General features: G+C 39.0%; 2 protein-coding genes and 1 long non-coding RNA gene across 12 annotated transcripts in view; 2 read left to right on the forward strand and 1 right to left on the reverse strand.

Annotated features, from left to right (window-relative positions):
* The window catches only part of USP53 (ubiquitin specific peptidase 53), a 76893-nt gene extending 62783 nt beyond the window's left edge, over window positions 1-14110 (forward strand). For both annotated transcript variants that reach the window (XM_081226027.1, XM_081226026.1), the window contains 2 exons: window positions 9372-9468; window positions 10961-14110. In XM_081226027.1, coding sequence (XP_081082153.1) covers window positions 9372-9468; window positions 10961-11951 — 1088 coding nt within the window. In that variant the 3' untranslated portion in view covers window positions 11952-14110. The remainder of the gene's footprint in view (window positions 1-9371; window positions 9469-10960) is intronic.
* A 1099-nt stretch (window positions 14111-15209) lies between these two features.
* ARLN (allregulin) lies at window positions 15210-18636 on the reverse strand. The gene is made up of 2 exons (XM_081246138.1): window positions 18332-18636; window positions 15210-16610 (listed from the first exon to the last, which is right to left on the reverse strand). Coding segments are annotated over exons 1-2 (207 nt in total). The 5' UTR covers window positions 18538-18636; the 3' UTR covers window positions 15210-16609.
* Window positions 18637-18690: 54 nt separating this feature from the next.
* The window catches only part of LOC308623567, a 73722-nt gene continuing 67591 nt past the window's right edge, over window positions 18691-24821 (forward strand). For all 9 annotated transcript variants that reach the window (XR_014016839.1, XR_014016840.1, XR_014016841.1 and 6 more), the window contains exons 1-2: window positions 18691-18920; window positions 22955-23065. This is a non-coding gene — a long non-coding RNA (uncharacterized lncRNA). The remainder of the gene's footprint in view (window positions 18921-22954; window positions 23066-24821) is intronic.

Below are 24821 nucleotides of genomic sequence, written 5' to 3' on the forward strand. Positions count from 1 at the left end.
GTCTCAATTCCTTGGTTATAAAAAGGCAAGTTTTACAGAATAGTTGTGACTCAGATTTTAAAAAGACACCTATTTGCAATTAACTGGAACGGTTGTTTTCAAAAGGTACTGAGGACCTCAAACAGCTTTTGTTGCTATATCTAGTAAGATTTGCTGTATTAGGCATTAAAACTGAAAATCTTAAATATTTTATATATTCATTTAAAGAATGAATAAATCCTTTACTCATGCATGATTTAGAAACATCCATGTATCCTCATTTGGAAAACATTGGTTTGCTAAATTATGCAAGTCTTCCAAATGTTGATACATTTCTTTTTTCTTTTTATTTTTTGGTAACTTTGTACCTGCAGTGCTTCTTGTTTAAAACTGATTTTTTTTGAATTTTTGAATTTTATTTTATTTATTTCTTTATATAGCAGGTTCTTATTAGTCATCAATTTTATACACATCAGTGTATACATGTCAATCCCAATCGCCCAATTCAGCACACCACCATCCCCACCCCCCCGCGGCTTTCCCCCCTTGGTGTCTATACATTTGTTCTCTACATCTGTGTCTCAACTCCTGCCCTGCAAACCGGTTCATCTGCACCATTTTTCTAGGTTCCACATACATGCGTTAATATACGATATTTGTTTTTCTCTTTCTGACTTACTTCACTCTGTATAACAGTCTCTAGATTCATCCACATCTCTACAAATGACCCAATTTCGTTCCTTTTTACAGCTGAGTAATATTCCATTGTATATATGTATCACATCTTCTTTATCCATTCGTCTGTTGATGAGCATTTAGGTTGCTTCCATGACCTCACTATTGTAAATAGTGCTGCAATGAACATTGGGGTGCATGTGTCTTTTTGAATTATGGTTTTCTCTGGGTATATGCCAGTAGTGGGATTGCTGGATCATATGGTAATTCTATTTTTAGTTTTTTAAGGAATCTCCATACTGTTCTCCATAGTGGCTGTATCAATTTACATTCCCACCAACAGTGCAAGAAGGTTCCCTTTTCTCCACACCCTCTCCAGCATTTGTTGTTTGTAGATTTTCTGATGATGCCCATTCTAACTGGTGTGAGGTGATACCTCACTGTAGTTTTGATTTGCATTTCTCTCATAATTAGTGATGTTCAGCAGCTTTTCATGTGCTTCTTGGCCATCTGTATGTCTTCTTTGGAGAAGTGTCTATTTAGGTCTTCTGCCCATTTTTGGATTGGGTTGTTTGTTTCTTTAATATTGAGCTGCATGAGCTGTTTATATATTTTGGAGATTAATCCTTTCTCCGTTAATTCATTTGCAAATATTTTCTCCCATTCTGAGGGTTGTCTTTTCGTCTTTTTTATGGGTTCCTTTGCTGTGCAAAAGCTTTGAAGTTTCATTAGGTCCCATTTGTTTATTTTTGTTTTTATTTCCACTACTCTAGGAGGTGGATCGAAAAAGATCTTGCTGTGATTCATGTCAAAGAGTGTTTTTCCTATGTTTTCCTCTAAGAGTTTTATAGTGTCCGGACTTACATTTAGGTCTCGAATCCATTTGAGTTTATTTTTGTGTATGGTGTTAGGGAGTGTTCTAATTTCATTGTTTTACATGTAGCTGTCCAGTTTTCCCAGCACCACTTATTGAAGAGACTGTCTTTTCTCCGTTGTATATCCTTACCTCCTTTGTCATAGATTAGTTGACCATAGTGCGTGGGTTTATCTCTGGGCTTTCTATCTTGTTTCATTGATCTATGTTTCTGTTTTTGTGCCAGTACCATATTGTCTTGATTACTGTAGCTTTGTAGTATAGTCTGAAGTCAGGGAGTCTGATTCCTCCCGCTCTGTTTTTTTCCCTCAAGACTACTTTGGCTATTTGGGGTCTTTTGTGTCTCCATACATATTTTAAGATTTTTTGTTCTAGTTCTGTAAAAAATACAATTGGTAATTTGATAGGGCTTGCATTGACTCTGTAGATTGCTTTGGGTAGTATAGTCATTTTCACAATATTGATTCTTCCAATCCAAGGACATGGTATATCTCTCCATCTGTTGGTATCATCTTTAATTTCTTTCATCAGTGTCTTATAGTTTTCTACATACAGGTCTTTTATCTCTTTAGGTAGGTTTATTCCTAGGTATTTTATTCTTTTTGTTGCAATGGTAAATGGGAGTGTTTCCTTAATTTCTATTTCAGGTTTTTCATCATTAGTGTATAGGAATGCAAGAGATTTCTGTGCATTCATTTTGTATCGTGAAACTTTACCAAATTCATTGATTAGCTCTAGTAGTTTTCTGGTGGCATCTTTAGGATTCTCTATGTATAGTATCATGTCATCTGCAAACAGTGACAGTTTTACTGCTTTTCCAATTTGGATTCCTTTTATTTATTTTTCTTCTCTGATTGCCAAGGCTAAGACTTCCAAAACTATGTTGAATAATAGTGGTGAGAGTGGACATCCTTGTCTTGTTCCTGATTTAGAGGAAATGCTTTCAGTTTTTCACCATTGAGAATGATGTTTGCTGTGGGTTTGTCATATATGGCCTTTATTATGTTGAGGTAGGTTCCCTCTATGCCCACTTTCTGGAGAGTTTTTATCATAAATGGGTGTTGAATTTTGTCAAAAGCTTTTTCTGCATCTATTGAGATGATCATATGGTTTTTATTCTTCAATTTGTTAATGTGGTGTATCACATTGATTGATCTGTGTATACTGAAGAATCTTTGCATCCCTGGGATAAATCCCACTTGATCATGGTGTATGATCCTTTTAATGTGCTGTTGGATTCTATTTGCTAGTATTTTGTTGAGGATTTTTGCATCTATATTCATCAGTGATATTGGTCTGTAATTTTCTTTTTTTGTAGTATCTTTGTCTGGTTTTGGTATCAGGGTGATGGTGGCCTCATAGAATGAGTTTGGGAGTGTTCCTTCCTCTGCAATTTTTTGGAAGAGTTTGAGAAGGATGGGTGTTAGCTCTTCTCTAAATGTTTGATAGAATTCACCTGTGAAGCCATCTAGTCCTGGACTTTTGTTTGTTGGAAGATTTTTTTTTAACATCTTTATTGGAATATAATTGCTTTACAATATTAGTTTCTGCATTATAGCAAAGTGAACCAGTTATACATATACATATCTCCCCATATCTCTTCCCTCTTGCATCTCCCTCCCTCCCAACCTCCCTATCCCACCCTTCTGGGTGGTCACAAACCACTGAGCTGATCTCCCTGTGCTATGCGGCTGCTTCTCACTAGCTATCTATGTTACATTTCGTAGTGTATATATGTCCATGCCACTCTCTCACTTCGTCCCAGTTTACCCTTCCCCCTCCACGTATCCTCAAGTCCATTCTCTAGTAGGTCTGCATCTTTATTACCATCTTGTGCCTAGGTTCTTCATGACCATTTTGTTTGTTTGTTTCCGTATCTATGTGTTAGTACACAGTATTTGTTTTTCACTTTCTGACTTACTTCACTCTGTTTGACAGTCTCTATGTCCATCCACCTCACAACAAATAACACAGTTTCGTTCCTTTTTATGGCTGAGTAATATCCCACTGTATATATGTGCCAGATCTTCTTTATTCATTTATCTGTTGATGGACACTTCAGTAGCTTCCACGTCCTGGCTATTATAAATAGAACTGCAATGAACATTGTGGTACATGACTCCTTTTGAATTATGGTTTTCTCAGGGTATATGCCCAGTAGTGGAATTGCTGGGTTGTATGGTAGTTCTATTTTTGTTTTTTAAGGAACCTCCATACTGTTCTCCATAGTGGCTGTATCAATTTACATTAACACCAACAGTGCAAGAGGGTTCCCTTTTCTCCACACCCTCTCCAGCATTTATTGTTTGTAGATTTTTTGATGATGGCCATTCTGACTGGTGTGAGATGATTTCTCATTTTAGTTTTGATTTGCATTTCTCTAATGATTAATGATGTTGAGCATTCTTTCATGTGTCTGTTGGCAATCTGTATACCCTCTGTGAAGAAATGTCTATTTAGGTCTTCTGCCCATTTGTGGATTAGGTTGTTCACTTTTTAATGTTGAGCTGCATGAGCTACTTATATATTTTGGAGTTTAATCCTTTGTCAGTTGCTTCATTTGCAAATATTTTCTCCCATTCTGAGGGTTGTCTTTTCGTCTTGTTTATGGGTTCCTTTGCTGTGCAAAAGCTTTTAAGTTTCATTAGGTCCCATTTGTTTATTTTTGTATTTATTTTCATTTCTCTCAGAGGTGGGTCAAAAAGGATCTTGCTATGATATATGCCACAGAGTGTTCTGCCTATGTTTTCCTCTAAGAGTTTGATAGTTTCTGGCCTTACATTTAGGTCTTTAATCCATTTTGAGCTTATTTTTGTGTATGGTGTTAGGGAGTTATCTAATCTCATACTTTTACATGTACCTGTCCAGTTTTCTCAGCAACACTTATTGAAGAGGCTGCCTTTTCTCCACTGTATATTCTTGCCTCCTTTATCAAAGATAAGGTGACCATATGTGCATGGGTTTATCTCTGGGCTTTCTATCCTGTTCCATTGATCTATCTTTCTGTTTTTGTGCCAGTACCATATTGTCTTGATTACTGTAGCTTTGTAGTATAGTCTGAAGTCAGGGAGCCTGATTCCTCCAGCTCCGTTTTTCTTTCTCAAGATTGCTTTGGCTATTCGGGGTCTTTTGTGTTTCCATACAAATCGTGAAATTTCCTGTTCTAGTTCTGTGAAAAACTCCAGTGGTAGTTTGATAGGGATTGCATTGAATCTGTAGATTGCTTTGGGTAGTAGAATCATTTTCACAATATTGATTCTTCCAATCCAAGAACATAGTATGTCTCTCCATTTTTTGTATCATCTTTAATTTTTTTCATCAGTATCTTATAATTTTCAGCATACAGGTCTTTTGTCTCCTTGGGTAGGTTTATTCCTAGATATTTTATTCTTTTTGTTGCAATGGTAAATGGGAGTGTTTTCTTGATTTCACTTTCAGATTTTTTATCATTAGTGCATAGGAATGCCAGAGATTTCTGTGCATTAATTTTGTATCCTGCAACTTTACCAAATTCATTGATTAGCTCTAGTAGTTTTCTGCTAGCATCTTTAGGATTCTCTATGTATAGTATCATGTCATCTGCAAACAGTGACAGCTTTACTTCTCTTTTCCATTTTGGATTCCTTTTATTTTTTTTCTTCTCTCATTGCTGTGGCTACAACTTCCAAAACTATGTTGAATAATAGTGGTGAGAGTGGGCAACCTTGTCTTGTTCCTGATCTTAGTGGAAATGGTTTCAGTTTTTCACCACTGAGGATGATGTTGGCTGTGGGTTTGTCATATATGGCCTTTATTATGCTGAGGAAAGTTCCCTCTATGCCTACTTTCTGCTTGGTTTTTATCATAAATGGGTGTTGAATTTTGTTGAACACTTTCTCTGTATCTATTGAGATGATCATATGGTTTTTCTCCTTCATTTTGTTAATATGGTGTATCATGTTGATTTATTTGCATATATTGAAGAATCCGTGCATTCCAGGGATAAACCCCATTTGATGATGGTGTATGATCCTTTTAATGTGCTGTTGGATTCTGTTTGCTAGTATTTTGTTGAGGATTTTTGCATCTATGTTCATCAATGATATTGGCCTGTAGTTTTCTATCTTTGTGACATCTTTGTCTGGTTCTGGTATCAGAGTGATGGTGGCCTTGTAGAATGAGTTTGGGAGCGTTCCTCCCTCTGCTATATTTTGGAAGAGTTTGAGAAGGATAGGTGTTAGCTCTTCTCTAAATGTTTGATAGAATTTGCCTGTGAAGTCATCTGGTCCTGGGCTTTTGTTTGTTGGAAGATTTTTAATCACAGTTTCAATTTCAGTGCTTGTGATTGGTCTGTTCATATTTTCTATTTCTTCCTGGTTCCGTCTTGGAAGGTTATACCTTTCTAAGAATTTGTCCATTTCTTCCAGGTTGTCCATTTTATTGGCATAGAGTTGCTTGTAGTAGTCTCTTAGGGTGCTTTGTATTTCTGCGGTGTCTGTTGTAACTTCTCCTTTTTCATTTTTAATTTTATTGACTTGAGTCCTCTCCCTCTTTTTCTTGATGAATCTGGCTAATGGTGTATCAATTTTGTTTATCTTCTCAAAGAACCAATTTTTAGTTTTATTGATCTGTGCTATTTTTTTCTTTGTTTCTATTTTATTTATTTCTGCTCTGATCTTTATGATTTCTTTCCTTCTGCTAACTTGGTTTTGTTTGTTCTTCTTTCTCTAGTTCCTTTAGGTGTAAGGTTAGATTGTTTATTTGATATTTTTCTTATTTCTTGAGGTAGTGTTGTATAGCTGTAAACTTCCTTCTTAGAACTGCTTTTGCTATATCCCATAGGTTTTGGATTGTTGTGTTTTCATTGTCACTTGTCTCTAGGTATTTTTTGATTTCTTCTTTGATTTCTTCAGTGATCTCTTGGTTATTTAGTACTGTATTGTTTAGCCTCCGCGTGTTTGTGTTTTTTACGTTTTTTTCCGTGTAATTCATTTCTAATCTCATAGCGTTGTGGTCAGAAAAGATGCTTGATATGATTTCAATTTTCTTAAATTTACTGAGGCTTGATTTGTGATCCAAGATGTGATCTATCCTGGAGAATGTTCCGTGTGCACTTGAGAAGAAAGTGTAATCTGCTGTTTTTGGATGGAATGTCCTATAAATATCAATTAAATTTATCTGGTCTGTTGTGTCATTTAAAGCTTTCCTTATTTATTTTCATTTTGGATGATCTGTCCATTGGTGTAAGTGAGGTGTGAAAATCCCCCACTATTATTGTGTTACTGTCGATTTCCTCTTTTACAGCTGTTAGCAGTTGCCTTATGTATTGAGGTGCTTCTATGTTGGGTGCATATATATTTATAATTGTTATATTTTCTTCTTGGATTGATCCCTTGATCATTATGTAGTGTCTTTCCTTGTCTCATGTAACATTCTTTATTTTAAAGTCTATTTTATTTGGTATGAGTATTGCTACTCCAGCTTTCTTTTGATTTTCATTTGCATGGAATATCTTTTTTCATCCCCTCACTTTCAGTCTGTATGTGTCCCTAGGTCTGAAGTGGGTCTCTTGTAGACAGCATATATATGGGTCTTGTTTTTGTGTCCATTCAACAAGCCTGTGTCGTTTGGTTGGAGCATTTAATCCATTCACGTTTAAGGTAATTATCGATATGTATGTTCCTATGACCATTTTCTTAATTGTTTTGGGTTTGTTTTTGTAGGTCCTTTTCTTCTCTTGTGTTTCCCACTTAGAGAAGTTCCTTTAGCATTTGCTGTAGAGCTGGTTTGGTGGTGCCAAATTCTCTTAGCTTTTGCTTGTCTGTAAAGCTTTTTTTTTTTTTTTTTTTGCGGTACACGGGCCTCTCCCGTTGAGGAGCACAGGCTCCGGACGCGCAGGCTCAGTGGCCATGGCTCACGGGCACAGCCACTCCGCGGCATGTGGGATCTTCCCAGAACGGGGCACAAACCCGTGTCCCCTGCATCAGCAGGCGGACTCTCAACCACTGTGCCACCAGTGAAGCCCTGGTGTTGATTTCTCCATCGAATCTGAATGAGATCCTTGACAGGTAGAGTAATCTTGGTTGTAGGTTCTTCCATTTCATCACTTTAAGTATATCATGCCACCCCCTTCTGGCTTGTAGAGTTTCTGCTGAGAAACCAGCTGTTAACCTTATGGGAGTTCCCTTGTATGTTATTTGTCGTTTTTCCCTTGCTGCTTTCAATAATTTTTCTTTGTCTTTAATTTTTGCCAATTTGATTACTGTGTGTCTCAGCATGTTTCTCCTTTGGTTTATCCTGTATGGGACTTACTGTGCTTCCTGGACTTGGGTGGCTATTTCCTTTCCCATGTTAAGGTTGTTGACTATAATCTCTTCATATATTTTCTGTGGTCCTTTCTCTCTCTCTTCTCCTTCTGGGACCCCTATAATGACCCCCATAATGCAAATGTTGTTGCCTTTAATGTTGTCCCAGAGGTCTCTTAGGCTGTCTTTATTTCTTTTCATTCTTTTTTCTTTCTTCTGTTCCACAGCAGTGAATTCCACCGTTCTGTCTTCCAGGTCACTTATCTGGATACATTTCTTTATATATCTTTTTTTTTTGGCCGTGTCACGCGGCATGTGAGCCCTTAGTTCCCCAACCAGGGATCGAACCCATGCCCCCTGAAGTGGGAGTGCAGAGACTTGACCACTGGACCGCCAGGGAAGTCCCATTTCTCTCTCTCTCTCTCTATATATATATATATATATATTTTTTTTTCGGTACGCGGGCCTGTCACCTCTGCGGCCCCTCCCGTTGCGGAGCACAGGCTCCGGAGGCGCAGGCCCAGCGGCCATGGACCACGGGCCCAGCCGCTCCGCGGCACGCAGGATCCTCCCGGATCGGGGCACGAACCCGCGTCCCCTGCATCGGCAGGCGAACTCCCAACCACTGCGCCACCAGGGAAGGCCCTTCTATATATATTTTTAAAGAACAGATTTTAAAATATCACCACAGATATTATCAGGAAGTCTTTATAAGTATTGGAAAACTACAAAACTCATGGTGGTAAATACAAGTTTTCCAAAACTCTTACTTTCATCTAAAAGGTTAAATTTTATCATTGGCAATAAATATTGCCAGTTGTTTTATTCGAAGTGACAGGTTCACTTCTTTTATTTTCAAGAAAATTTCTGCCACATACTCAAGTCTGAATAACTGAAGTTCGTTCATTGTCTTTTCAAGTAAAAAGGTGTTCAGTTGTAAAGATTAAATGAAATAATTTTTATCAACTTCTTACAACTTGAGTAAGCAGTCAGTAAATGGAAGCTAGTTAGTGGTGGGATAACATTTTATGTTATCATAATACCTTCCCACCCAGTTTAATGCAGTTGATGTTCCTAATATTTCTGTGACGTTGGTAAAATAGATATCAGCATCTCATTATGTAAAGGCAGAAACCTAGACTGTAAGGTGGTATAAGTTTGTAAAGTTGGTTTTAGGAATATAAAGTTACCAACCAATAAGCTGTGAATCCAAACTTCAACTCAAGCCATCTGTCTACAAATGTAGCATTTTCCCACCATTTTGTCAGTAAAGAGTAAACAGGGGAAGCACAGCTCCACACGACCCATCTTGAATAACACTTTTCAGGGATTGCTGACATTTTCAAGAGATAATAAATTGAGGAAAGAGCCATTGATTTTGTATAAAGGGTTCAGGAAAGAGGTATTATTTGAGCTGAGGCTTGAAGAAGTAGTTTTCATCTGTTAATTTGGAAGAGAATTACCTGATTATAGAAAATCTTTTGTAAATTATGGAGAAGTATAGATGGAGTAAATTCTAAAAGATCACTTAAATAATTTTTTCTCATTCCCTTCCTCAGGCTTTAGAAAAGAACTCAAGAACCTGGAAGTAGTCTATAAATCTTATGAGTCCCACCCAGAATCACATCTACAAATAAAAAATCCTTTGATAAAAAGGTAATCCTAGCTGTTTGGAATACTAAAATCTTTTAAATTAAATGCATGTATTATAGGAACTCTTTATCAGAAAGGCATACTACCTATCACTACTCTGAAAGCAATGGGTCTAGAGCAGGGGTCCCCAAGCCCCGGGCTGCAGACTGATACTGGAACCGGGCCGCACAGCAGGAGGTGAGTGGCGGCCGAGTGAGCGAAGCTTCATCTGCAGCTCACCATCGCTCGCATTACGGTCTGAGCCACACCCCCCTTCCCAAGTCAGTGCAAAAATTGTCGTCCTCGAAACTGGTCTCTGGTGCCAAAAAAGGTTGGGGATTGCTGGTCTAGAGTATTATGATGCATATTTTATTGGGGATCATTAAAAGGATGTAAACCTTAATGATAGGAGGCCTACAAAGTACCTTGTACAATATATGATTGTTTGTTTTAAACCTCACAGCATTCTTTTGAGATGTATGGTATTTTACAAAAGAGAAAATTTGGGGCGTAGATTAGGTAATTTGGCCAAAGCAACGGAGTTGAGATTTGAATATAGCTCTTATCTACTTAGCAGAGCCTCAACTCTTTTCATCTTTGTGCTCTAATTGAATTTTATGCAATTCACATGAGAAAAATAATTTAATCATATGAAGATAAATAATTTGCAATGTGATATCATTTTTCTTCACCTTAGAAGTTAACTATTACTTAAATAAAGGTAGTCTTTGATTAACCAAATTATTTTTAATTAGTATACTATCCTTTTAGCATTATATATCAAAATTAAAGTACCTCTATTGCTATAAACTTTGGGTGGGAAGTGTTTTAGAATATTGAATTGTTTGCTAGTAAAATTTTTCTTAAGTCTATGCTACATTTTATCACAATAAATGTAATTTCAGTGTTTTTAAGTTGAATTTTTTTTTTTTTTTTTGGCTGCACTGTGTGGCTTGTGGCATCTTAGTTGGCCTGGGCAGTGAAAGCGCTGAGTCCTAACCACTGGACTGCCAGGGAATTCTCTGAAATTTGCTTTTTTTTTTTTTTTTTTTTGTGGTATGCAGGCCTCTCACTGTTGTGGCCTCTCCCGTTGCGGAGCACAGGCTCCGGATGCGCAGGCTCAGCAGCCATGGCTCATGGGCCCAGCCGCTCCGCGGCATTTGGGATCTTCCCAGGCCAGGGCACGAACCCGTGTCCCCTGCAGCGGCAGGTGGACTCTCAACCACTGCGCCACCAGGGAAGCCCCTGAAATTTGCTTTTTAAATTATACTTCTGGTTATAAATCTGATATTGGTAATGATGGATGTTTCTGATAAACATTTGTGTATTCTGGCATAAAGATTTTGGATTCAGAGAGTGTAAATTGTTAACTGTTGCAAATATCTTTCCATTTCTGCAATGTTACACAAATAACATAAGTGCTGTATTGGGAAGTTAAACTACAGGACAAATGTTTGTTTTCCCTCCAATTTTGCATATTTCTGTATGGCGTTTTAGCTTTGTTTTTGTTTTTCAGGTCACATATACGTGAAACCAATGGAAAGTTATTCCCTTCATCCAATCCACAAATACTCAAGGACCATACAGCAAGAGAGCATACCCACCAGTCAGATGAACAGAAACTTGAAAAAGCAAGTGAATGCAAATTTTCTGAGTGGCTTAATATAGAAAATTCTGAGAGAACAGGTTTGCTTTTTCACGTTGATGATAATTCTGCTTCTGGAAAGAGAGTAAACAGTAATGGAACAGTCTCACCATCTTCATTGTGGTCTTCACACATGAGAACTGTGGGGTTGAAGCCAGGAACTGCTCCCCTCATCCAGCAGCAAAATATGATGGAACAGTGTTACTCTGAGAACTCTCTATCCAGGGAACATCTCATTCAGTCAACCTGCAGATCTGATGGTTGTCAGATGCCAGAACTTGTTTGCCAGAATACCCCACCCCCTCTGCCACCAAAGAAATATGCTATAACCAGTGTGCCACAGTCAGAGAAAAATGATGCTCCACTTGCTGTCAAACCAACAGAGATGTTTAAAGCTAATTCTTCTAGTCTTCCAAAGCACAGTTTAAGTACAGCTTCAGAACCAGGTTTAGAAGTGAGTACATATATGAATGATGAAAGACTTAAGGAAACATTTCAAGCAAAAGAGTATGTTGGCAACACATCAAACACCCCGTCCAGCTCTTCAGCTAATGATTTTCAGGCAGACTCGGGTACAGCTGTTGGTGCTTCTTGCCAGCCAGAAATAGACTCTAGTTCTACCTGTCGAAATGAGACAGTTTCATTAACTACCTATTTTTCAGTGGATAACTGCATGACTGATACATATAGATTGAAATACCATCAGAGGCCCAAGCTCTGTTTTCCAGAGAGCAGTGGCTTTTGTAATGATAATTCACTTTCTCAGAATGAAAGAGGGCTAGGGCCTGTGTTACATAGTAGTCTTGGTTCAAACTGCCCTTCCAAGCAAAGATATAAACCTGGTATACATTGTAATAGATAAATGATGAAACCGACAGGCTTTTACTTCTGAGGCCATTAACTAGGAATCAAATGACCAAACCTAGTGCTATATGAAATTAAAACCATGGCAATATTTAAAGTCATTAATCACTTTAACTTTCTATACAGATATTTTATTTTGTGAAGATCTACTTATTGGATATTTTGGAATTCCCTCTGAATAGTCTTGGCATGCCTCAAAAAATAGAAAATCTGGGGTATGCAGAAAGTCATTTATCATATGCTGCAGTTGAGTAAAAATGTAATTTGTCCCTTTATTTTCTGACTGGTAGACCCATAGGTATTAAACTAACCAGTACTCATAGATTGGTAAACTGTGCTAACTGAAAGATAGATGATATGTAGCTTGTGTAGTCAAAGCAATATTTGCTTTGTGAGGAAGCACTTTCTAATGGGGAGCCAAAAGAGGACTTCACCCATTTGCTTTTGACTTCTGTGATAGTCTACTACATATGATCCCTTTAAGTGTCTTAAAATATATCGACCCATGAAATTGATAGCATTTGGGGGAAAAAAGCCTTAATGATAAAGCAATTTTTAAATTAAATTCTCAAGGTTAGAAGAGAAGACACTTAATTTTGCTCCTAGAATTTTTATCTTCAAAATATCGTTTGTTGTATGCATTCATAAACATTACTTCAGTCATGTAAGCTAAAAATAGTTAAAATACTTCACTTTAGTATATTTATTTATCTTGTTACATTTTTTCTAATTTTATATGAAATGTGAAAGGTTTTTACTTTGGTTTGCTTTGGGCTGCTAATAACCAGTGTTAGGAATTAACCTATAATCCTCTTTTTAAGAATATCACTGTGACTGCCTAAATTTTCCCTGCTATAATATTACCTGTGTGTAGGTTGTCAGCCCATTTTAGTAATTTTCATATTCTTGAATTTGAAAATCTTTCTGGGTTTCCAGATTAAAGTTTTGCCTTTCATATAGATTTAATTTTAATGAAATGTATTAATTTGAACATCCCTCCCTTTTTTCTAAACAAATAATTTAATTTTTACCCCACCTACTTTCATGGAGAAGTCTTTCTTTGAAAAAAAAAAAAAAAAGGGGAGATTTTCCATTATTATGATGACCTTACAAGTGAAAATAAGTAATTGCCTTATTTCATAGTTGTCATTTAATTTTGTACTAAGCTGGTAAACTAATTGTAGTTTAGAATAGTTTTATATTGTCCACACTAGAGAATTGAGAATTTAAATTTTATATATAAAACATAATAATTCCATAAACTAATTAGTAAATTTAATATCTTGACCAATCCCATAAATTGTTAAAATATTCTAAAATGTAAATGAATCTTATTTTCTAGATAAGTAGAAAATAATTGCTTGTAGAAGTCTCAGCTCACTGAGTTATCAAATCTTGGCCAAATTTTGTCTTCCACCTAGAGAAGTTTTTAATAGCCTTTTCTAGCTATAACAGTAGGTGATTATTACTTTATATTCTCTTAATTTAGAAATACTTGAATATCAACTAAATAAAATTTTATCTTTTAAGAAAGCTTTTTTTTTAACATAGCTTTTAGTATGGGGGGTTTGTAAATATTGTAAATTTGTAAAATTGTATTTGAAATGTCACTGTATTTAATTACTGCTTTTATAATATTGTAAAATACTAGAAAAATGAGCTTCAAGTATTTTAATAGCTTTCAGAAACTTTGTGTAGTTTTTGTTTTGTCCAGTTGAAAATGTATTATTTGAAACATTTAAACTGATTTCTGATACTTACAAACAATCTCATAGATTTGTATGGGATTCAACTCACAATTGAGTTGCAAATATCAAATAGAAACGTCCAATTTGGGCTCTTTTTAAAGTACTGTACAGTTGAAACCTCCTGAATCATGTTACAGTACTAACAGACTAGAAACTGACCATTTGTTTTTGTTGATTCAACACTCCAAATATAGATTGAATATGTATTTACTAATCATTCACATGTGAATTTTTTATTTCTAGGGTGTCTATTTTTATAGATGTTTTCTTCTGGTTATAAGCTTATTATAACTTTTAAAATAACGCAGCCAACAATTGTTATGTTCAAAATACTTCAGAGTATCTTTGTGTGAACTCAGTTTCTTCTGATTCAAAATTTTGGGGGGGTATAAACTGATTTTTAATTTAATATGGTTGGACTTTTCTTTGCATTCATAAACTGTGGCTTCCTTTCACCTCTGTGAATTATATATTTTATGGGAAATGTAAATCAATTTAAAGTTCAGGGATGAACTTGGAATATCACTCATCAAAAATTTATCACAGGAGACTCCTAAGAGTTCAACTCCAGCAAGGCCTAAAGGAGCGTTCCCACAGGAGTTGGCAAACTTTCTTTAAAGAGCCAGATAGTAAATAATTTAGGCGTTGTGGACCATAGGATCTCTGTTACTCAGCTCTGCCACTGTAGTGTGAAAACAGCCGTAAGGTAACATTTACATAACAGTATGCAAATGAATGGGCATGTCTGTGTTCCAGTAAAACTTTGTAAGCATTGAAACTTGGATTTCACATCATGAAATAGTCTTGACTTTTTTCAATCATTTTAAGATGTTAAAAATCATTCTTGGCTCACAGGCCTTTAAAGAGAGGCAAGTGGGCCAGATCTGGCCCATTAGTGTAGTTTGATGACCCTTTTCCTAGAGCATAATAACCTCTACATTAAATGCCCTTACTAAATATCCTGTAGTCTCTGAATGTATTCCCATGCAATTTAGGGACTAGGTATATGGAGCACTTCACATCCTAAAATTTTCAGGTTAACAGAACTCTAAAGACTTCCTCACAATTGCTCATTAGCCAGTTGATTTCAAACGGTTATTAAAACAATCATTTCACTTATATGAAATTTACAAAGGAATTTATCAGACTAAAATCACATTGATGTAAATACTTTTGATGTCTCTATTTTTATCACAGCAAGTTTGCCAATTCTTATTGGTGTCCCATTTACCCAGTTAAAAACCTTCAAGTATACTATGTTACCCTGAGATGGCACAGTAGGCACAATTTCATCTGTAGGAAATATTCAAACCTCATACTGCCACCATTTTGGATACCATTTACAGTCATGTCACAGCACTACGATCTTTCTTCTTAGTAGTATCTTCCCTGTACTAGAAATTTTCAGAATATTCAATAGTTGTGGTAGAAGGCTGATTCCAGGCTCAGAAAGGTAGTATGGATTATAAATCTTTGTGTGTTAACACACAAGTAATTTGTTAAAACGAAAGGAAATCAGACCCAATTTACCTGTATAATCAACATTTATTGGACAAAATTATTAGCAAGTAGCACAAAAACAATTCATACAATCTGTTTGGTACCCTCAATGAAATCCCAGTTCTGTTTCTCTAGATGCTTCAACCTTGCCTAAAAAGTTATCCTCAGGCAGGTTTGTTAGGTTCCCTGAAGGCATAATTGTTAAACTTATAGTCAGCATTAGGCTAAAAGCCTCCAAAATCAATCCCAGATTTCACACTAACCCTAAATGCCATTCTAAAGAACAGAGGATGTAGAGTTTACCAGATCTATGCCCTGTTTCTAAGGGACGGCAAAAATATTTAGGCAATTCCAATATATAAAATGTCACCAATTTCAAGGACAAGAGCCAATTTCTAACATCTGTTATATAATAGGAATAGCTTCTGAAGGGCTTATAGTAGCTGCTTTGGGAATGTGACCTTTTTGATTAAATACTAGCTGATCACTCCTGGGAAATAAATTCTTGTTAACATATTTAGATAAAAAAGAATGTAAGCTCCATAAAGGCAAGGATTTTTGTCTGTTTTGTTCAGCGCTGTACCTGGCCCACAGTAAGTGCTCAAACATTTGCTCAATGAGTAAATATGGTGACTTTGCTGGAGTATTAAAGTAAGTTACAGACATTATAATAAACATGTTTTGGCCACAAACATTCTTAATGCAACCACAATAAAAATTAGGTTTGAAACACACAGTCCTACTTTACAGAGTTCAAGAGCTTAAAAGTGAGGGGAAGCATCCAGGTAAGAGGACATGCACTCTAGCCTTCCATTACTGGATATTATATACTTTCTCTAAGATTGTACCAACCTAGCAACCATAACAGAGGTCCACTTAATCTAAAAATTAAACTGGCACTTACAGCAAATATATTGTGGGCCTGCATTTTCTGTATAGCTTTTAACTCCTTTTTCAAAATCCTTCCCTTGCTTTTGGATAATTTATTTCTAAATATTTCACCTTATTATTTCACCATTATTATCTGCATCATACTAAACCTTGGCCAACCCTTAAAATGTTAAAGGAAAAACATTAATCTATTTCCTAATGAGTATAATAAACCTTCATGTATAAATAAATACTTTTTATGTTCAGCCCCTGTAAAGCCACCAGATAATCTGTAAAAAGTTTTAAAACGTGAATCAGAGCCGAGTTTTAAGAACGTAGCTATGAATGGCTGAGATCATTACCCATTTAATACAGTCCCCGCAAAGAATAACAGAATGTGTAAAATGAAATGAAGGTCCCTTAGAGTTTGAAATTCTTCTGGTGCACAATCCTGTCGTCTTTGTTCAAGAAGTTTGTAGTCATTTTCAGGATCCACTCCAGGAGCCAAAATTCTTAATTTAGGTATCAGGCAAACCATTCTGTAAAAACCAAATAATTGTCAACAATGTTTCCTTTTTCTTTCCCTTTAAATACTTTATGCCAACTTTTGAAAACTTTGATTGTCTTAGTCATTTGCCTATTCCTAAATGATTTTCATTTTGATAAGAGCAAAAAACGGCCTGACTATTCTTCATAAGTCTTCCATTTTCTATCCAGAGCTGAAAATTCAGATCATTTAAAAAAACAAAAACAAACAAAAAAAACACTACATTTGAAGTATCACTCTACCAAATATCAGGAGTGGGTGGAAAGATTCTCCTGTACACATGACTTGACAGAGGATTTTATAGAAACACCCATCTTCCATTGGTCCCACTGAACCCTCGGCCACACCATTCAAGAAATCCAAGGAATCAGAGACAATGGGGCCTCACCAACAGTGAGTTTATGCCCCAATTTTTGCCAAAATTGGGGGCTGGGAGTGAGAGAAGAAGACGTAATTACCGCAAATTCAATAAGCATGATGGCTGAGAGAAATTAACTTACAGTGCGTAAAGGATTAGCTCCGAAGTCCAAAGGAGCTGTTTAATGACTAAATGAGCTGCACCGCTTTTCCTCCTCCAGCTCACCGCTCCTCTCCTGAACTTGTCCCTTGTTATCATCTCAGTCCTGTGTCTTCCTTCTTGTTTTGCTCCCCCAAGCCCCTTCTCTAAGTTCCCTTCCTTTATCCTCTGTCAAAACTGTCTTCTCAGAGGGGGTGGCAATGAAAATGGAGAGCATGGATTTTCCAAATGGAATCTAGAGAGTTTGGGACTTATCAGTTGGTGTTTTGGAGTGTGCGGGTGTGTATATAAAGCAAAGCGGGAGGGGCTTCCCTGGTGGCGCAGTGGTTGAGTCCGCCTGCCGATGCAGGGTACACGGGTTCGTGCCCCGGTCTGGGAAGATCCCACATGCCGTGGAGCGGCTGGGCCCGTGAGCCATGGCCGCTGAGCCTGCACGTCCTGAGCCTGTGCTCCACAACGGGAGAGGCCACAACAGTGAGAGGCCCGCGTACCGCAAAAAAAAAAAAAAAAAAAAGCAAAGCGGGAAATCAAAAAATGAGACCCAGGCTTCCGGGAGGGGAAATGAGTGAATAAAGTTAACATTTACTGAAATGGTAACACTGAAAAATAAGGTCATTTGAGTAAGAAGTCAAGAGTCCAGTTCTGGACCCATCTGAGATAACCGTGCACAGCCTGCTCACGGTCAAACCGTTGTACAGTAACAGTAGCTTTAGCTGAGCGCTGACTGCTGCCAGGCAATATGCAAATAAATCGCTTTTAGATAAGTTAGCGATTTATCTAAAACACCACGCCACAACACCACACCCCTATGACGTGGTTACTATTGGTCCCAAACGGTAAATGTGAATATAAAGCTCCAAAAAGCCAAATAACGTCTCCAGTTTCTTCGTGGTAGTGCAGGAACTCAACCCCAGCCGGTTTCCTCCCAACACAGAACAAAAAAATTATGAAGCCAAGTTTCCTCTACACCTCATCTGAACACCCTCAACTTAGGAGCCAAGGAAGGACATTTTCACTCTGGTCTTCGTTCCACTCCCGCGCCTACCCTATCCTGCCACTCGCCAGATGGACGATGGTGGACAGGCCGTAACTTTCCGCAATGCAATTTCCTCGCCTCTCCCGCACCCACCTCCCCAAACTGGGGTAGATGGTCTCTAAGCCCCTTACCACTTCAACGCTGCGTTAAGAGTACTCACCAGGGCAAAAAATACACGAAGAAAAACAACACCACGTCTAAGAGGACGAAGAGCCAGAGATCCAACCAGTAGGAATGTTTTGGTAACCGGTCTGCCCCGGACTGAGGCCGCACTTCGTGGTTCTGCTGCGGCTTCTCGGCTTCACCCAAGCCTCGCCGCTCCCGGGGACCATCCCGACCATCTTCGGCCGCCGAGACCACCTCCATCTTACAGCAGTCGCCGCGCCACAATCTGAGTAGCCGGAAACCGTCACCTCCCGCTCTTCCGCGTTCACCTCGCCGGAAAAGTGGATGAAGTCCGACCCTCCCCCTCCCCACAACGCATGCGCTGTTCCCCGCCCCGGAAATGGGCCCTGTACCCGCCCCGGAAATGGGCCCTGTACCCGCCCCTCCCAGCGCGCAGGCGCCGCCCGTCGGGCCGCTGCCTCCGTGAGTGCGGACCGATAGCGGCGTCTCCACCTGGAGGTGGGGGGCAACTGCCCGCCCGTTCTGCCCTGCAGCGTCCAGGAGGGAAGACGGTTATTCAGGTTTCGCTAGAAGAAATACTCTCTGGCCGGACCGGAAGTCACTTCACGTCCCATTCCTGACAGGTGATGGATTCCACCTTGGAAGTGCCCATGGTCACCTCTCCTTATCCCTGTATTCCTTTTGGGTCCTTATGCCAAGGTTTTAAAAGACCCTCCTCTAATGGGTTTTGTACTGTCCCTAACATGTTACACTTATTTGATTAAATTCTGGAAACAGCTCTAATGAGGTTGACATCATAAGTGTGAGAGTAAGTTTCTAAAGGGGCCAGAGAGCAAAACGTGAGAATTTTGTATGTACCTCAAAGGAGTGAATTTAAGAATAATCCAAGGGTTTGGTAGTGTGATCCCCCATGACATTAGAATGTTAGCAGAAAGAAAATGATTTACCGTTGTAGGCAAGGGAAAATTCTCCTCTACTCTCTTTGGGTCTCCAGCTGGGCATAAGAATTAAATTAACATAAGACAGGTTAACAGGAGGAAAGCGTAGAAGTGGTTTTTAGGTTTTTTTTTTTTTTTTTTTTAACAAGTACATGGGAACCTTCACAAGAGAATGAAGACCTGAGGAAGTGACCAGAGCAGAAAGCTTTTCTACCTTTTAGAAAAAGAAACAAGTAAGACAAAGAGGTTTGGTTAGGGGTAGTAAATTGTGGAGAAATGACTAGGAAGATAAGGGTTAGTTTAACAAGGTTTGTTTGTGTGGATTTTTTGGTCCAATTTCCCATCTCTGGTGATAAAAATATTTTTCTTCCTCCTGATGTAGGGAGGGCATCTTTTACATGGGAATTTTATCTCCTTCAGGAAGAAAAAGGAAGGTCAGAGTGCCCTTCTAGCACCAGCTGTTTCTCAGATGCCTTTAACTGAAAATATTCAGTATGCCAAGGTGACATATTTTGGGGTGAAATGCTCTGAACTCCTTCATTCCCCTGTCTGAAACTTCCCTAGAAGTTTCACATAAACTCTGAGTTAGTGGCTATGGAGAAAAGAATTGGGTTAGCAGCTGAGTGGCAAGGGATCTGCAAAGGGAGAGAAGAACATAGATTAGAATGAGGGTGAATAAACAGAAAATAACAAATCTAAGCACATTTCCCCATATCCCATTAAATCAGTCAGTCTCCCATCCCTGGGAATAGGTCAGTCCAATAGAATGGCTGAGCCTCGTTTATCTGATGGAGGGTGTTTATCTTGTCTTCAAAAGGTGCAGATTAGACACTATTTGTCCCAGGTGATTTACATAGAAGCAGCATGCTTCATCAGTGATGGCACAAGCTCCTCTTTCTTGGGCTGTCAGTGTGTCCAGGGCAAGAAGATTTTCAAGTCCGGCAGAGGCTATTAACTTTTGACTGAAAGGCTTCCGACATTTGCATACCAATATTGAACTCTTGTTCTGTTACTATGGAAAGATTTAGATCTGCCTTTTCCAACTCATAAGTTCCAAAGCCTAAGAAAAAGGATCTTAGTACTGAAAAGAACTTAGACTTGTGTATACAAGCCAGTTTTCTATAATATCTGGTCTGGTGTGTTTATATGGCGCTACTTTATGAACAAAGAAACCAAAGGTTTTTTGTTTGTTTGTTTTGCGGTACGGGGGGCCTCTCACTCTTGTGGCCTCTCCCGCTGCGGAGCACAGTCTCCGGACGCGCAGGCTCAGCGGCCATGGCTCACAGCCCTAGCTGCTCCGCGGCATGTGGGATCTTCCCGGACCGGGGCACGAACCCGTGTCCCCTGCATCGGCAGGTTTACTCTCAACCACTGTGCCACCAGGGAAGCCCAAGCCAAAGTTGTTAATTGGGCTGGCATTTAAGATGGAGTATCGGGTGACAGAGGGTGTCAGGAATTCGAGTCCACATTGTTCTGACCACCCAGGTAGGAGCCCTTTATATACCTTATCTCACATGAGATAAAAAGACTAGTATTGTTCCTGGATAAGGTCAGAATGGAACTTGTGACATATTAGGTTGGGGTTTGGTGTATCTTGTCACCTGTCATATTGGCATCTGTACATCTCCATCTTCTGTGTATCCCTGTCAGTCTGTAGGAGCAGAATAGGTTGTGAAATACCTGATACAGTTAGGCCTTAGTAGCTGTAAGGCTTGGTTTTGTTACCTGACCAACTTGGTCTAGATTTTTGGTCTGCTTATATGTAATCTTTCGTCTTTGACAGCTAATGAGGGGAGCAACTGAGCTACCCTAGGTTACACGAGGGTGGCTTAGGAGTCAGCCATAACATCTGATGATTTGGCCAGTGTCCCTACCATAAGAGTCAGTGCTAAGACCATTTATGACCTTCAAGAGAAGCTTGAGGATGCATCTCTGGAATCAAACCACAAGGTTTGGTTGCAATATTGCCTTAGTATGTCACCTAGGAAAGGCCCAACATCATGCCTGTTTTCAATGCAAAGGGAAAAATTCCCTTCTAACATCTTTACCTGAGCAAAGGACACTCCCTGAGCTTCCATAGAGGTTTTTCTATGTGCAGTTAACTCATTGAAAGGAGAAGAGTGACATTTTCTTGGTCATGGATGCCATTACCTGTTATGCATCCATTTTCCTGAGTTGACCGCCGGGTGCTCATATTGGCAAGAACAAAAATTAGTTCAGGTTTTTTTGCATAATCTAGATGTTGATATAACCAGCAATCAGATTGATTAGTTAATGTGGCCAGCGTTTGGAAAACTGATGTAAAGGGGTGTCTGGTCTGTGCTTGACCTGTTGAGAAAACAATGAGTTAATAAGAGTGGAGACAAAGTTTGAAAGAGCCCATAGTGGAGGATCACAGGGAGAATAGATTGAGACAAGCAATCTCCAGTCAGCCTTTTAATAAATGGCTAAAGAAAGGGAGGGCTTTGTTACAAGGAGGCGCTTTTTTTTCTTTTCATCTGGGACTAGGGAGTTGCAGTAGGGGAGAAAATAGGTAGAAGGAAGTTTCTTGATCTGTGATCTTGGGAAAAACTGTCAACTTTATGATTTTGTCTGCTTCTGGGACCTGGAAGTTGGCCCTGGAAATCCTTAGTTTAAGGTCACCTTAGGAATGGTCTTCCAGCTGTGCTGGGAGTGCCGCTGATCTGGGTCAAAGCTGGCAGCGCTCACATGAATCCAGGAGGATTTTTCCTTTATTTTGATGGCAGTGTAAGTGCTTAGCGGTTTGTAAGGACCTTCCCAGCAAGATGACGATGCATGCTTTCTTCTAAAAACCTTGATGTATACCCAGTCTCCTGGTCAAAGGGGATAGCAAGTCAGTGCATTCCACGCCCTTTTTACTGTCGATAATATCCCCCAAGTATACTAGTTAGTTCCTGTATATGGCTAGTCATAGTATCATATTGTTCACTTAAGTCCCTGTAGTGTTCACTCAATCCAGAAATGGGAGGTTTAGAGATGCCAGTAGGCATAGGGTGACCAAACACTGTTTCAAAAGGGGTTAATCCACACCTTCTATTTGGAGTATTCTGGATTTTTATAAGGGCCAGAGGTAGTGCTTCTGGCCATTAAGTCCAGTTTCTTGATAGACTTTTCCTAAAGTCCTTTTGCCTCTCCCGTTGCGGAGCACAGGCTCCGGACGCGCAGGCCCAGCAGCCATGGCTCACGGGCCCAGCCGCTCCGCGGCATGTGGGATCCTCCTGGACTGGGGCACGAACCCGTGTCCCCTGCATCGGCAGGTGGACTCTCAACCACTGCTCCACCAGGGAGGCTCCTAAAGTCCTTTTGATGTCTAGATTTTTATGTTCTCTTTTCCCTGAGGATTGGGGGTGGTGCAGGGCATGAAATTTTAATGAGTACCCCAAAGTTTTTGCAAGCACATAGTTTATTTCTGCTACAAAATGAGTTCCTTGATCTGACTCAATCCATAAAGGAATACCAAAATGAGAAATAATCTAGTTATTAATTTATTCACTGCTGGGTGGTGTTGTCATGTCTAGCCAGATAGCATTTAGTCCATCTACTAGTATACAGACAGTAAACCACTGGGATTAGCCTAGAGCTGGAGGTGAAATCCATTTGGAGTCCTGCAAGGGACAGTGTGGCAGAGGAGAACATTTCCTTGCCCACAATTCTGGTATCAAGGATGGATGTCACTGACTGGACACTGCTCACTCCAGGGCTGCTGCTGCTGACAGATCCTGGGACCTCTAACATCAGCCAGCAGAAGATGAGAATTCTACCAGTCAGTCTCCCAGATTTCTGCCTGTAGTATCCAATAAACGAGAATGGTAAGAGTCTCTTCTTGTCTTTTTCTCTTTCTGAATTTAGATTAGCAGGAGAAAACATTTGTGTGAACTGTTTGTGGGGATTTTAGTGACTCTGATGTCTTCTGTTATGAATACTCTTGTTTTCTATTTCTAATGGCTTTAGAGAAAGAAAAGCTTAAAAAACAATCTCCCTAGACCCCAGCACTCTCAGAGGGTATACTTTTACCACTCTGAGGGACAGTACCCCATCAAATGACAGGGTCAGCTGATCCTCAGCTGCACCCCAGAGCTCACCATTAAACTTACAGTAGAGAATCAGAAACTGGATTTCTTAATTGACACTGGTGCAACTTTACCGTCAATTCAGAGGATTTATCTCTGTCACCCCTGATTCTATTCAAGCTGTCGAATTCTCTGGGTAATCTATTTCACTGTCCACATCTCAGGCCACCTCAATATCCTTAGGACTTCCATTTCTCTTATTTCTTTTCCATCATTACTACTTTACATACCTATGATAGTTTTCTTTGAGAGTTGTACAGTCATCAAAACTAATTGCTATTTGTTTCAGCTTCTCTTTTAGCTTCATCTTGGCCTTTAGCAGCTCCCGCTATTAATCTGTCTCCACCCCACTCAGCCAACCTGGTGCCCAGCAAACACCCTTTGCTCCAGCCAGATTGATTTCTTCTTCTTCCTCATGGAAACTCTTCTCCTTTTGCTTTTGGGCTTTGGCACATGTTGTCTTCATTAAATGCTTCCCCACCTATCCTAATCCTTCCCATCCTTTTTCAGTTCAAATTGCCAACTTCAGAAAGTTTCCCTCGCTACAGTTCACATTGATCTCTCCATTCTCAGTATTTTTAACACACCAATTGCAAAAAAGTTCACATTTAACTCATCTCCAACTACTTCATATGTCATGCTTTCTTCTTAGGGTGAGAGTTATCTTCTGAAAATTATGCAGTATTTGTTCCCATAGTTTTTTGCCTTTCTTCTGCATCAATTACCCTCTACATTCTGTAACAGCCACCTGTTGATGAGGTGTCTACTGGTCATTTTTCAAAACTTCTCTACCTTCAGCTCAAAAAACATTGACATTTTCTTGACATATTGTTTGGTACATTGGCTTGCTTTGTAGCAAAATTTTATGTAAATTATCTCCCCTATCAGAGTATCAAATATTCTTTAGGATATTTTACCTATCCTATATTTTTACCATCTTTGCAGCCTCTATAGTCTCTCAAACTGTACCTTGAATGTGGAAGAAATTAAATATTTATTCAGTTATGTTTGTTGTATTCTGCAGCCACTAATACAATCTTAATTGTCTCTTTTGTAACATAGTAGTATAATGATACCACTGAGATCTACCACTACTGGTCTACCACTATCAGTGAGGATACCTTCTGAGATTTTTCTCAAGGACCAGTAATGGATATACACTAATCCATTCCCCCATTTTGGATTTCATGTCTGTTATTTCAGTGAATACTCCTTGAATGCCTACTGTGTGTCAGGCGCTATCTGAGGAGCCATAGGAGATACAGATGCAATAGTCATCCAATCCTTTAGAAGTCGTGGCTGAGGACATCTCACAGATATGGGATATACAAACACTCTGTCCCAGAGCCCTGGGGTTCCGCATCATGGCTGGGATGTTAGGAAGGCTCAGCAGGATTGGCTGTGAATAAACTGCCTACCCTCTTCCCCCTGCCTACTCGCACATGTACAGACTTCAACCTTAAGGGCTCAGTTTTGTTTATTTTATATTTTGGGG

Source organism: Mesoplodon bidens, assembly GCF_964165515.1.
Source record: "Mesoplodon bidens genome assembly, chromosome: 1".
Classification (NCBI taxonomy): Eukaryota; Metazoa; Chordata; class Mammalia; order Artiodactyla; family Ziphiidae; genus Mesoplodon; species Mesoplodon bidens.